The sequence below is a fragment of the Rattus norvegicus genome, chromosome 4 (genome assembly GCF_021556685.1).
Source record: "Rattus norvegicus strain SHRSP/BbbUtx chromosome 4, alternate assembly SHRSP_T2T, whole genome shotgun sequence".
Taxonomy (NCBI): Eukaryota; Metazoa; Chordata; class Mammalia; order Rodentia; family Muridae; genus Rattus; species Rattus norvegicus.
The window spans coordinates 105,770,146-105,784,459 of NC_141537.1; the positions used below are offsets into that span (position 1 = coordinate 105,770,146).

A 14,314-nucleotide genomic window follows, 5' to 3' on the forward strand; every position below is an offset into this window, starting at 1 on the left:
TGGCCCCTCCCACCAGACGCTCCCAGGGCCCATGTGGCTTGGGCCCTGATGCTGGGATCCTGTTCTTTCAGCCTTGCAGGCTCAAGCAAGAGAAGAGATGGTAGGGAATGAGGCACCAAACTGACATAGGCCTGAGCTGCCTTCCTGGCCTCTCTGCTGGTTGCTGAATATGGGGGCTGTAGGAAGTGTAAATATGATGGAAGGCCAACTGTGGGGCATGTCACAAGCACCCTGGGAGGCATGTTTGTCTCTGGACCAGATTTGGAGTGGCCTGAAACAGGTAGAAATGGACTCAGGTTTTACAGCTTCAATTGAGGGAAGATGGGAGGCGCACAGGGGCCTGAGGCTCTTGGGTGGTTAGGTGGTGTGTGTGTGTGTGTGTTTGTGTGTGTGTATGTGCGCGCTCGCGTGCATGCGCGTGCTTGTGCATGCGCGTGCTTATGCACATCTGCTGTGGTGAGGGAGCAACAACCAGGCCCAAAAGCAAATGCAGGAATACCCTGGGGTGGACACCACACCTGCCCACCTTAATGAGAGCACCATGCTTACTGGCCAGAGCATGCAAGAAGCCTCCAGGCCTGGGTGTGCAAGATGGCTGAGCAGCTAAGAAGCTTGCCACAGAAGCCTGATGCCCTGGTTTTTAATCCCTAGAACTTATAGGTGTTAGGAGAGAAGCAACTTCCCAAAGCTAGCTTTTGACCTCCTCACACTTGCTTTATCTTGTGTGTGCCCCACATGTCACGTCACACACACAAACAATCCTAAGGAAAAAAGACATCTTCGGGCCTGCAGGTACAGCTAGGGAACCCAGGTGGCAGGTAGGCCCGGAGTAGGAAGCTACTCCATTCTGGAGTCTGCAACCCCACTGAAGCCCAGGCACTTTAATCCCCCTGGCCTGGTCTGGTGCTCAGACAACGGGGGCAAGGAAGGCCCTGAAAGAACTGTCTTAGAAGAAAGAAATACCGCAGATAACCACAATCCCTTTATTCTAAAACTGCTGGTGGGTGAGTGAGTTAACTTGCCTCTCAGGCAGGCTAGATAACCAATGGTCTTCACAGGAGCTCCAGCCCCTGGGCGGTGGGGATGGGGTGCTTGAATCTAGCCAGCTGAGTGTTCATTTCTAGATTACAAACAATGGTGGGCAACAGAGAGGGAGGGGAAAGAGGAGAAGGGTGGGGTGGGAACAGGTGTCTTGGAAACAGTGGCTGGAGGAAGAGGCCTGCCTATAAAGTCAGTCACTTTTTCTGTGTTGTGCTGCCCCCTGCTGGCTGAAGATAGTGCCATCTTTTCTTCCAATTCCAATCACAGGCTGGGGACTGCTGTTGGGGAGTCAGAATCTTAGCTGTTGCTTCCAGGGTCTCTCCCTCTAGGTGCAGATGTGTAGACAGTTCAGATAGGGCCGTCTGCTCACTTCCACTGAGATATCTGGAGTCCACCCTGTGAACTGGAACCCAGCTGGGAATGACAGAAAGTGCTTCGAAGATGGCATGGAGGGTAATCCTAGCTGCCTGAATGTGCTATGCTGGTGTAGAATTGTGGGTGTCACTACCCACACCTGGGAGCATCCTAATCCCACCTGCAGAGGCATGAAGGGCTTTGGCCTAGATATGGTTCTTTAGTTCAGAAAGTTCCAGCAACCCAGCCTGCCTTTCTAGGAATGGTCTCTGTGGTGGTCAGATCAACCCTGTACTCTCGAATGAATGAGACGGTAGGTCACACACGCCAATGAAAGTGAGATCCTTGGAGTGAGGTCCCTGTGATCCAGGGCACTTCTGGGCCTCCAATAAGGAGGCCTGTCCCTTTGACAACTGGGCTAGGTAGTTGTCCAGGGTCTTGAGCAGTCGTCTTGGCCTCTTCTTAGCCAATGCTTCCAAATCTGGAACAGAGGAGATCAGGGAACTGAAGGTTTAAGGGATCTTTGGATGGCACACAAACCCAATGACAAGTCCAATGGCTTTGTAAGCATCTCCAAACCCTGTCCTTGTTTGTTTGTTTTGAAATAGGGTTTTTCTGTGTAGCCCAGACTGTACTGGAACTCACTCTGTAGATGAGGCTGGCCTCGAACTCACAGAGATCTGCCTGCCTCTGTCTTCTGAGTGCTGGGATTAAAGGCTTGTGCCACCCCATCCTGCTACCTCCTGTCCTTTAAAGATAGGACAGTCATCAAAGATGGTCAAATGGCAAAACCAGACAAGAGCCCAAGAACCACTTCTTTGCTGTGACACAGAACTCAACTTTGCAGAAATCAGTCCAACCGCTAGGCCTTGGCTTCCACAGCTTTCAGTGTTTAAGATTTTTATTTATTTTAAATGTGTTAGGCTTTGCTTGAGTGTATGTCTGTGTACCAGAGGTGTGCCTGATGCCTGAGGAGGTCATGCATCACTGGGGATTGAGCCCAGGGGCTCCTGAATGCCAGGCAGGTGCCCTCACAATGAAGCCACATCCCCAGCCCACGCTTTTATTGATGTTTTCAAGATTTAATTTTATTATTCTTAGAGTCTGTATATGACTGACTGTGGGTATGTACCTGTGAGTGTGGATGGCTGCAGAGGCCAGAGATGGAGTAGAATCTCCCTGGAGCTAGAGTTCCAGGCAGATGGGAGCTGCTGGTCATGGGTGTGGGAACCTAATGGGGTCCTCTGCAAGAACAGTGGGCTGCCTTAACCACAGAGCCGTCTTTTAGTTCTGTTGTTGTTTTATGAGACAGGGTCTCACTAGGTAGCCCTGGCTTGTCTGAAACTCATGCAGACCAGGCTGGCCTTGAACTCACAGGGATCTGCCTGCACTGTGCTGAGCAAGCTAAAGTTTTGCTCAGAAGATGAGAGGGTGTCATTGTTTTGTGTGATCAGCGGGAGCCATGCATGAAGGCTCGACTGTAGTCCCACACAAGGAAGGCAGGTGCGGGTTGGGGATTTAGCTCAGCGGTAGAGCGCTTGCCTATCGAGCGCAAGGCCCTGGGTTCGATCCCCAGCTCTGAAAAAAAAAAAAAGGAAGGCAGGTGCAGGACTGTCACCTAGTTACAGTGAGAGACTCCACCTCAGAAATCCACAAAACGGTAACAGCAACAACAAGCAATCGCCAGATGGAGACGGCCATCAGACATGGCCGCAGCCTGGCAGATGGACTGTTCTAAGTTTGAGGCCAACATGGTCTCACAGCAGGTTCCAGGCCAGCCAGGATCTCATAGAGTGATCCTGCTTCAACACAAACCACAAACAAGCAAGCGAGGGAACGAAGTGTGGGGTGGAAAGAGAAGGGGGAGGGGGGCAGAGAAAGAAGAAATAGCAGGCCCCAGGGTGTGCCAAGGGCGGGCGGGTGGGAGGGGAAGGGGAGAGGGAAATACAGTAGCTCTACCCTGGGCTCTGTGGCCCTGGACACAGGAGAAAGTGCCAACCTTTGAGGACAAAGCCTGAGTCTAAAATAGTGTTATGCTGGGTCCTCCACATTCGTGCCAGGTGAAGGAAAGTAGCTGCGTAGAAGCTGTTCACCACTGGGATGACCTTCCGCCGACGGTTACATTCCCTACAGGACAGGGAGGCAACCTGCTTAGCCACCAATGAACCTGACACACCAGTGCCCTCCTCCCTGACCTACCACCCCATCTCACCCCACCAGCCCCACCTCACCCACCCCACCAGCCACACCCCACCCACCCCACCAGCCCCACCCCACCCACCAGCCCCACCCCACCCACCCCACCAGCCCCACCCCACCAGCATTTGGAAGCCTGGCATTTGGGTCGGGTCAGTGAGGAGAGGTAGCTGGTGCATGGAGATGTTGTCTAGCTCTGAGAACCAGCAGGTAACAGAGTTATGAAGGCTTGAGGCATGGATGGGACTCTGACCCACTAGGGGCTCACCTGGAGAGACACTCTTCCCTCAAGGCCTGGATGGCAATGCGGGTGATGTTCACAGACATCAAACAGAAGGGGAATTGCTGGAATGGAGGATCACAAGTCAGTGGCCAGCCAGCTCTGCCCTTACACATTTCCTCTGTCTCATGTGACTGGCAGGAACTAAACCCACAGAGGCGACTGCTGCTGTCATTGCCTCTGCGCCCCACCTTACATAAGGCCTGGAATCTAGGAGGTTACAGGAGGTTGCTCCAAGCTAGGTCTGCATCCAACTCCCTCCTTTTTTTTTTTCTTTTTTTTTTTTGGTTCTTTTTTTTCCGGAGCTGGGGACTGAACCCGAACCCAGGGCCTTGCGCTTCCTAGGCAAGCGCTCTACCACTGAGCTAAATCCCCAACCCCCCCCCCTTTTTTTTTTTTAAGACAGGGTTTCTGGGCTGGAGAGATGGCTCAACAGTTAAGAGCACCGAGTGAACTGGACTGTTGTGGGGAGGGTGGTAATGGGGGGAGGATGGGGAGGGGAACATCATATAGAAGGGGAGGGGGAGGAGTTGGGGGAAATTAAAAAAGAAATTAAAAATTAAAAAATTAAAAAAGAACACCGACTGCTCTTCCAGAGGTCCTGAGTCCAACTCCCAGCAACCACATGGTGACTCACAACCATCTGTAATGGGATCTGATGCCCTCTTCTGGTGTGTCTGAAGACAGCTACAGTGTACTCACATACATGAAATAAATAATTAAAAAAAAAAAAAAAGACAGGGTTTCACAGATCCCATGCTTGACTGAAACTCTTTGCAGCCAAGATTGATCTTGAACTATTGATTGATTGGTTGACTGTGTATGTAAGAGTGATTGCCAGCATGTACGTCCTGTATACCACATGTATACCTAGTGCCAGGAGAGGCCAGAAGAGGTTGTTGTATCCCCCTGGAGTAGCGTTACAGACAGTTGTGAGCTGATAGGTGGGTGCTGGGAATTGAACCTGGATCCTCTTGAAGAGCAGTCAGTGCTCTTAACTGCTGAGCCATCTCACCAGCTCTTGACTTTGAACTCTGACTTCCTTCCTCCTCCTGCCAAATACTGGGATTACAGTCACGTCCCACCATGCTCAGTTTATGTGATGTTGGGGATCAAACCTAGGGTGTCCTGAATGCTAAGCAGGCATTGTACCAACTCAACTACATCCCATCGCAGGCGTTTTGACACAGGGTCCGTTGTGAAGCCCTGGTTGGGTTGAAACTTGCTATGGAGAGCAAGCTGGCCTCACCCTCCTGTTCCTCTTGGCCATTTTTGCATTTTCATTTGCCTTCGTGCCTTTCCTTTGGGCTTCACTATTTTTGAATATCAAAGCAGGAAGAGCCAAACATCTCTTGAGGCTTGGCTGGCCTCACTCCAGACTCCCAGGTGTGACACACGTAACACATTCCAGGTGACTCTGGAGTGGGTTGCTGGCTGGGAATCCCCGAGTGTGGACCACTGGCAGGTGTGGACTCACACTAGTATTTCTGAGCACCTACTGTGAGCAGAAGCACTGGGCCTCTCGGGGCTGCACACTCCTCTGCTGGAAAAGGAGACTCAGAGGACAGAATACCACACTGAACAGACGCCTCGTGGGAAGGTAGCCAATCAGTGTCAGCACTGCCGCAAGTGCCTCATTAAAGGACGCTGATGAGTCCCACTTCTCTCTGAGGGCTGAGCTACTTTTCAGGATGAAGGGCTAAAAGTCCTTCTGCAATCTGGGTGCACAGAAGCTGGGGTCTCTGAGCACTTACCTGGAAGTGTGAGTCAATTCTCTTCTAGCAGGGAGCACCACAGACACCTGAAAGTTAGGCTCTCTCCTATTTTTTTTTTTTTTAGAAACTGTTTATAATTTCATATGTAGAGTTATGTTGCCTATATGTATGTCTGTGTACCAAATGTATACCTGGTAGGTCTAAATAAGGTGCCAGTGTCCTGGGAGGCGCCATGTGGGTGCTGGAATCGTCCCAGGCCCTCTGGAAGAGCAGCCAGTGCTCTGAACTGCCGACTCACTTCTCTAGCCCTAAGGTTTTTCTTAGTTATATCCATTTATACACATGTGTGGATGGACATGTGCACGTGACATGGCACATGTGTGAAGGTCAGAGGACACTTTGTAGTAGTCAGTTCTCTCTTTCTACTGTGTGGAGACTGGGGTTCGAACTCAGGTCACTGGGCTTGGCAGGAAGGACCTTTACCTGTTGAGTCACCTCAGTGGCCCTCAGCCATCTTTATAGGAGTAAACAGAAGTGACGGTGGTTGGACGTGTCCCAGACTACACCTGGAAGACTGCACACTTTGGAGGTTTATAGGGCTGGAGGTCAAATTTCACATTTGTTTTTTGTTGTTTTGTTTGTGTTTTAAGAACCCAAAGTGGCCTCAAACTCAGCAGGTCTCCCACCTGATCAGGTTTCACGTGGGAACCCTGGAATTGCTGGTTAGGTGTGGTGGTGTAGTACGAATGTGTCAATTGCTTCGAAGGCTCGATGGTCCTGAGGGCTGTGGGTTTGGGACCAGCCTGGGCTCCCAGCCACCTATAACTTTAGGTCCCCAGGGGTCTGAGGCCTGCAGCTGTGCAGGTACCTGCACTCACAGGCACATGCACATACAGATGTGCATAATTTTAAAAAATAAATATTTTTAAAAGTTGTGGGTGAAAATTTGAGGATAAACAAGGAATTCGTATAACATTAAGGTATTTTTTGTAAAATTGTTATTAATTATAAGGGGAAAACACTTTATAATAAATGGAAGACCAGAGGACACCATCTTAACCAAAGCTAACTTGCTAGGAATAAGACACAGAGACAGTGTGTGCACCTTGGTACCAGGCTCTTGGAAAACACATTTGTGGTTCCATTTTGCCCAAATGCATACCCAAAATCATTTGAAAAAAATGTGAGACAAACCAAAATTGAGAATATCCTATAAAAAAACTAACGTTGGGTCCTCAATTGTGTCAAAACTAAAGTCAGGGGAAAATAAACCTTCCCACAGGCTGAGGGGCTAAAGGAGACATGGTAACAAGATGCGGCGGGACCCGGGTGCAAGAGCCTGACATAGAAAACCAATGAGAGCAGAAGAGAGGCTGTGCAGATGTGCACGGGAGGCTGCTGCAGATGTGCACGGGAGGCTGTGCAGATGTGCAATAGCCAATCGTTCGTTGTTTTCATGACAGCCATACGGCTGTAGAAGATTACCGGGAAGTGGATATATGGCTGCTCTGTCTAAAGCTACTTTCATACATTTTCTGTAAATCTAAATCATTAACAAGTTAAAGCTAAAGTGCTGGTGAGGGAGCAGAAGCAGGAGGATCAGGATTCAAGGCTACTTTCGGCTACAGAGGGAGTGTGAGGCCAGTCTGCTTTGTAATGGTGGGGTGGCTCGGCTGGTGTGCCACAAAGTCTGAAGACCTGGACCCGCATGCGGAAGCTTACCACCGTGTTACTCCACATGCCCTGTCCTGGCCTCCACAGGACCCTGCAGTCATGTGCACACATATACATACAAACATGCATGTAGACAAAGAATTAAAATAAAGGGCTAGAGAGATGGCTCAATGGTTGAGTGATGACTGCTTTTCCAGAACACAGACGTGAGTTTGGCTCTCAACCTCTGTAACCCTGTTTTCAGGGAATCTGATGTCTATGTGCTGTGTGTGTTCCTGTCCATACACATAAAAGTAAAATTCAAAATATTTCTTAAAAGTGCATTGGTCAAAGACAGTGACAATCCAAGACAATATCACCTGAGGACTAAGGGTGTAGACAGGGGTCCAAACCACCTACCCTTTTCTTCATTCTTACACTCACCTTTATTGTTCTACGTGATAGCCTTCACAATTTCACACAGGCGCGCGCACACACACACACACACACACACACACACACACACACACACACACGGTGTTTGATTGTATGTCCCTCAAGACCCCACCTAACCCCTTTCTCCCACGGGACCTATGGAGCTGTCCTCTCACCTCCACGTCTCTCTTGTAGCCCACTACATTTGCGTGCACGGATGAGCACAGGTGAGGGGAGCTGACAGCTACTCTTGACTGTCAACTTGGCAGGGTCTAGAGTCACCAGAGACAAGCTTCCAGCACTGCCTTTGAGGGATTATCTAGATGAGGTTGATTAACTGAGGGGGACCCACCCTAAATGCTGGTGGCACCATCCGTGATCTAATGTTCCGGACTGAGAGAAAAGGAGACATTGAGCCAAGCTTTCACTCTGTTCCCTAAGTGTGGATACCACGTGACCACGTGGGTCAAAGGAAGTCTTTCCTGAAGCTGCTTTGGTCAGGTAACTTGTCCCAGTGACAGAGAAGTAACTAACACATACACTTCCACTTATTTATCTCCAAAATAGCAGGGCAAATTTTACTTTTAAGATGGGCCTGGAGTGTACCATGTAATTGAGGGTGGCCTCGAACTACTGATGTTCCTGCCTCCATCGCCTGATCAATGCATGATCTCATCTAGCTTCACTTGGTTCTTTGTACTTCTTCAGGTCACTGTATGCCCCTCTCCCCGACTCCAGGGTCACGACTGGTTTCCTGTGCTCCAAGTCTAATGAAGATCTGTGCAACCCTTGGTCTGTCCCTATCTTTTACCTTTCCCCGACTTTCTAAATGTGCTGCTGTGTTCCTGGCACAAGTGCTGTACTCAGTGTGTGACGCCCATGGCTTGACAATAGCTTCCAATTACCAGCAAATGTTCCTATGAATAAATACTCACTCTATTTGTGGACCTGGCATTCTGCTGGGGACATAGTTTCCGGCAGTGCTGTAAAGCATTAATGGTCCTTTCTCAGCGCTCCTCTCCGGGGGCTGGAGTATATGTATATGGAGGGATGGTGGTACCCTGCTTGTAAACCACTCTCCCCATCCATTCCTCCCTGCAAGCTTCCAGCATTTTTTTAAAAGACAGGGTCTCAGCTATTCAAGGCTGGCTTCTAAGTCGCTGTGTAGCTGGGGATGACCCACATCTGACCTCTACCTCCTGAGTGCTAGCATTGCAGGTGGGCAGCACAATGTTTGGTTTGCACTGAGGACTGAACACAGAGCCTTGTGGATACTAGGCAGGTGCTCTAGCAACTGAGCCACATCCCCAGCCCCCAGGCCCTTTTGAGATGGTTCTACTATGGCACCCGACTGACCTGGATTTCTCTATGTAGACCTGCTGGCCTTGAACTCACAACAGATCTTTCTGCCTCTGATTCCCAGGATACTGGGATTAAAGGTGTGGGTTAACCTCCCCCCCACCCTCTGCTTCTTCTTAAAAAGGGGTGATCTGGGCTAGAGAGATGGCTCTGCTATTAAAAGCACTGTCTGCTTTTCCAGAGGTCCTGAGTTCAATTCCCAGCAACCACATGGTGGCTCACAACCATCTGTAATGGGATCTGATGCCCTCTTCTGGCACACTGGTGTACATGCAGCTAGAGTACTCATATACATAAAATTTTTAAAAATCTTAAAAAAATAGTTATACAAATCGAATGTTTACTGTTAATAGAGAGATAAATAAATAAATAAAAGGTCTCCTGTATCCCAGGGTGACTTTGAACTTGCTGTGAAACATAGGATGACCTTGAATTTACAAGTATGCCTTAGGGGTTGGGGATTTAGCTCAGTGGTAGAGCTCTTGCCTAGGAAGCGCAAGGTCCTGGGTTCGGTCCCCAGCTCCGAAAAAAAAGAACCAAAAAAAAAAAAAAAAAAAAAACCAAGTATGCCATAACATGTCAGGTCCTGTGGCCCCCTAATATCAATTATACTGGTAAATTGTCACATGCTGTTTGTGCTTGTTGATCGCTGACTCTTGAGAACAGGAGTTCCCTGTCTCAGATTCAAGTCTGTTGATCTCAGGTGTCCTGGGCCAGACTGGCCCCCTACCCCTGAGGAGGGAGGAAGGAGGACAGCGAACAACTGAGGGCATTAAAGACACTGCTCAAACGACACACTGAGGCCAGCTGGAAAGGAAACCATTCCCAACAGAGGCTGCTCTTGGTGACTCAAGGCAGCATTAAACCACCTGCAGTGGGGAGGAGAGATCACCCTGCTGTGCCCAGGACTCTCGCAGACTGTCACCTCCGCATGACAGTTTGGGCAGGGTTCCCCCACTTCTGCTAGATGTGGTGATGGCCTGACTTGATGAACACTCATCTCTTACTTGGTATTTATCCTTTTACCTGTGTTTGCTATGTACTTAATAAACTCACTCACTCAGAACTGAATGAGTGCCACAGATCACTCTGGATAGAATGAAAAGAACTGAACACAGGGCTTTGTGCGGAAGAGGCAAACCCTCGACCAACTGGGTTGTGTCTCAAACCCCAGGGTTCTAATGTTGATTTCTGTTATTACACAGTACTTCCCAACTTTTCTGTACATTTGACATTTCATAAAAATAACTACTTGTTATATATGGGGGCTCACACGTGTGATCCTACCACCGGGGAGGCTGGAGCAGGAGCATTGCTATGTATTTAAGACAATCTGGGCTACCCAGTGAGTTCCAAGGCAGCCTGGACAACAGAGGGAAATGCTGACTCAAAAATTAAGAACAGAACAAAGCAAAGTGAGGGCTGGAGAAATGGCTCGGTGGTTAAGAGCACGGGCTACTCTTGCAAAGGATTGAGGTTGGATCTAGCACCTACATCGGGCCACTCACAACCACCTCTAGGGGGTCCTACGCCCTCTTCTGCGCTCCATAGGTACCTGCACACATGTGCACGTACACACACATACACATAAGTAAACATAAAAATCTTTTAATAATGTGTTTTTTATCTATTTTGCATGCATGTGTGTCTATGTAAGGGTGACAAATCTTGGAGTCAGTGGGTGCTGGGAATCAAACCTGGGTCCTCTGGAAGAGCATTCAGTGCTCTTAACTGCTAAGCCATCTCTCCAGACCCAAATAAAAATAAAATTTTAAAATAAAAAAGCAAAATAAAAACAAGAATATACACACCCCACACATATACTCAACATGACTGGACTTCAGAGTCCAGTTACCCTTCCTGGCTTCCTGTAGCATGAAATCCTCTGAAAAAGAGTATTTACTGCCTCAAATTTATTCCTCCCTTTTAAACTTAAGTCAAGGCTCTTTTCTCTGAAGTCTGCTGAAAATGTCCCAGTTGCGGTTCCCAGCAACAGCCCAGCAATCCTTGGATCTGACCTCTTACCCACCAGCCCCATCTGGCCCAGATCAAGGCCAACTCAATATCTGCCTCCCTGTGGCTTCTGGGGTGTTTCTGTCTCCTGGACTCCTGCCTTCCCTCCCTCTCATCTCCTGTTGGGTAATGATGGGGACGCCGTCTCACTTGTTCCAGGCTATCTCACTCCACCTTCAGGACTGAGAGCAGGACTTCCACTGCTGACCAGTTCTCAGGATTGCCTGCAGGAATATTTACAACACAGGCTTCTGGGGTCCACAGAGGGTTTTCTGGGGACACTGAAATGGCTAACTCTCCATCATCATTCTTTTCTTCTCCCCTTCTCTCTCTTTCTCGTTTCCTCCTCACCTCCTCTCTCTTCTTTCCTTTTTTCTCTTTCTGGCTATATAGCCTAGGCTTGCCTTGAACTTGGTATGTAGCCCAGGCTGGTACCAGCTCACGAGAGGTATTTGTTCTATGGTAGTAGTAGGGATTGACTGCGGTACCCTGAGCCTGCTAGGTAAGTGGTCTTTCACAGCTACGTTTCCAACCCCGGGCGTCATTGTGTGCGGCCTTGCAAGGGCGTCATTGTGTGCGGCCTTGCAAGGATTAGTCCTGTGCCACCACACCCTGCTCAGGATATGCACTTATTTTTCTTCAATTTTTATGTGGATGGTGGTTTGCTTGCATGTATGTCTGTGCACCACATGGGTGCCCTGTGCTTGAGGAGAGCAGAAGAGAATGGCAGATGCCCTGGAATTGGAGGTCCAGACTATTGTGAACGGTCATGTAGGTGCTAGGAACTAAACCTGGGCTCTCTAAAAGCAGTCAGTGTTCCTAACCACTGAACTACCTCTCTAGCCTCTACTTCTTTATGGTACCTCTTTCTTTTCTTTCCTTTTTTTCTTTTTCTTCTTCTTCTTTTTTTTTTTTTTGAGAAAAAGCCTCACTATATAGTCTTAGATGACCTATATGTAGTCCATGCTGCCTCAGTCACAGAAATCCTCCTGCCTCTGCCTCCTGAGTGCTGGGGTTAAAGGTATGCACCACTATGCCTCTTTTTTTTTTTTCCTAGCTGTCCTTAGTTTTAAAAAACAAAAAACAAAAAAACACTGACTTCCTCCTTGCCCTAAATCCTAACCCTATGTCCACTGCATCAAACCCACACTGCTCCCAATCTCTTACAGTCACTCACTATTTTATTTCATCTCCTCTGAAATGTCCCTGTTCCAACCCACTGCCCCCCGCCCCGCCCCCCACAAGCTTGGATGATCACAAGGGACTCCTCGGAAATTGTCTTTCACCCAGCAGCTGGTAAGGTCCCTGTGAGGCAGCAGGCCACTGTGCTGTGGGAGGCTTTGAGCAGTTGCACCTGATGAACCTGGACTCCTGCTCTCTGGCCTGCTTCCTTGGTGACCTCTTCTAACACCTTGGAACATATTCCATCTACTCGTTCCTTCTACTGCCTGCTTTCTGGTGACCTTTGGTTCTGCTGTATCCTCTGGAACACCAGGCACCCTAGACACAGGCCTGGCCAACATGCCACCTCCTTATAGGCTCTGTTTATCTCCTGAGAGCCATCTGACCCTGCCATTACACTGTGTCCTGCCCTTACTTAACGCCTCTCTAAAGGATTCTGGAATTAATTCACTCATCTTGTCATCTCTGCTGGAAGGATCCTGGTCTGTTTTGTTCTCTGACTCATCCCAAGTATCACAGAACATTTCTGAGGGTGGGTGGGGATGCGGAGGAAATCTTTGTTCACTGAGCGAATTAATTGCTAGCCCCAGGAATTTGGGGAGATAAAGGGAGGAAGCAGGCCACATCCGTCTTCTCTGGAGGGGATACTATCTTTCACCACATGGGAAAACCATCAGACCTATTTCCAAAGGGCAGGGAGTATTAAGGGGTTACTAAAACCATCCCTGGGCCAAGAAAGAAGCTACCAATACCGGAAGCAGCAACCCCTCTGTGTGCCTAGTGCATCTGACCACAGACAACTGGATATGCCCAGTGAGCTAACAGTCATGATGACTGTGTTGAAAGTGGCCAGTGTCAGGAATCCTGGGATATGGGCCTTTGGGCATGCTAACAACAGATTATCTTGATTATGTTGTTGACAAGGAGACACGCATCGTAACTGTGGGTGGGACCATTTGCTGGGCAGGTGATCTAGAACCATGTGAAACGGACAAGTAGGCTTAACATTCCTGCAGGTGTTGCTTTGTTCCTTGACTGTGTGCACTGCGACCAGCTGCCTCCCAAAGCCCCAGCTGCTGTGACTCCCGGCGTTGATGTCCTATAGCCTAACTGTGAGCAAAACCACTCTTCCTTCCTCACTAGCTTTACCAGAACACAGAAAGGAAGTGAAAACAAGACTTTATGATTCCCATCTTGCAGGTAAGGAAATCAAAGTTCTGAGTGGTTCGGGAATTTGCTAAAGTCCAACAGCAGAGCCCAGATTCCAAGGCATTTGACAGAGAAGCCATTCCTGGCTCGTCTCTGTCATCTGGACACGGAACTGTGTTGTCCTGGCTGAGGGTCCTCAGTCCACAGTCCTTCCCTCTGTCTTCCCACCGAACCTACCTGGATATGGTGATGAGATAGGCGTAAGATCTCCTGCGCCATCAGCAAAGTCTTAGAGTCCATGACCAGGTACAGGAGGTGCAGGAGGGCCAGGAAACCTGTTCCCCTGAGGTCTGTGGCTGGATTTGCTCCTGTGGCAGAAACCAGGGTGAGCAGAAACAGTGAGCAAGAATGTGCACTTAGGGGCTGGAGAGATGGCTCAGTGGTTAAGAGCACTGACTGCTCTTCCAGAGGTCCTGAGTTCAATTCCTAGCAACCACATGGTAGCTCACAACCATCTGTAAAGAGATCCGATGCCCTCTTCTGGTGTGTCTGAAGACAGCTACAGTGTACTCATATATAATAAATAAATCTTTAAAAAAAAAAAGAATGTTCACTTAATGTGTCCTGAGCTCCCAGTGAGCTGGACCACTGCCTTGACACTGGCCCTGATGGATTAGAGGAGGATGAGAGCCCTGCACACGCCCACTCAATGGGACCAAACAAGCTCATCCTTCAGCACTCAGGAGTGCCTGGGCAGTGGTTTCCTTCTGTTCCCAAGGCCTTCTGGAGTCATTTTCCCACTCGATACCAGCAGAGTCTTCACAGAGATAGGGGCTGGGGGTAGAGATAGCAGGCAATGTGTTTGCCCACCACACATGAAGCCCTAGGTGCCATCCCCAGAGTATTATAAACTGGACGTGTTTGTCAGCATGCCAGT

General features: G+C 49.0%; 1 protein-coding gene across 9 annotated transcripts in view; it reads right to left on the reverse strand.

Moving 5' to 3' along the window:
* Positions 1-969: 969 nt before the first annotated feature.
* The window catches only part of Elmod3 (ELMO domain containing 3), a 38,628-nt gene continuing 25,283 nt past the window's right edge, over positions 970-14,314 (reverse strand). For 7 of the 9 annotated variants that reach the window (XM_087656632.1, XM_087656628.1, XM_087656633.1 and 4 more), the window contains 4 exons: positions 13,615-13,745; positions 3,860-3,936; positions 3,395-3,522; positions 970-1,876 (listed from right to left, as the gene is read on the reverse strand). In XM_087656632.1, the coding sequence (XP_087512758.1) occupies positions 1,674-1,876; positions 3,395-3,522; positions 3,860-3,936; positions 13,615-13,745 (539 nt within the window). In that variant the 3' untranslated portion in view covers positions 970-1,673. 9 annotated transcript variants of the gene reach the window in all.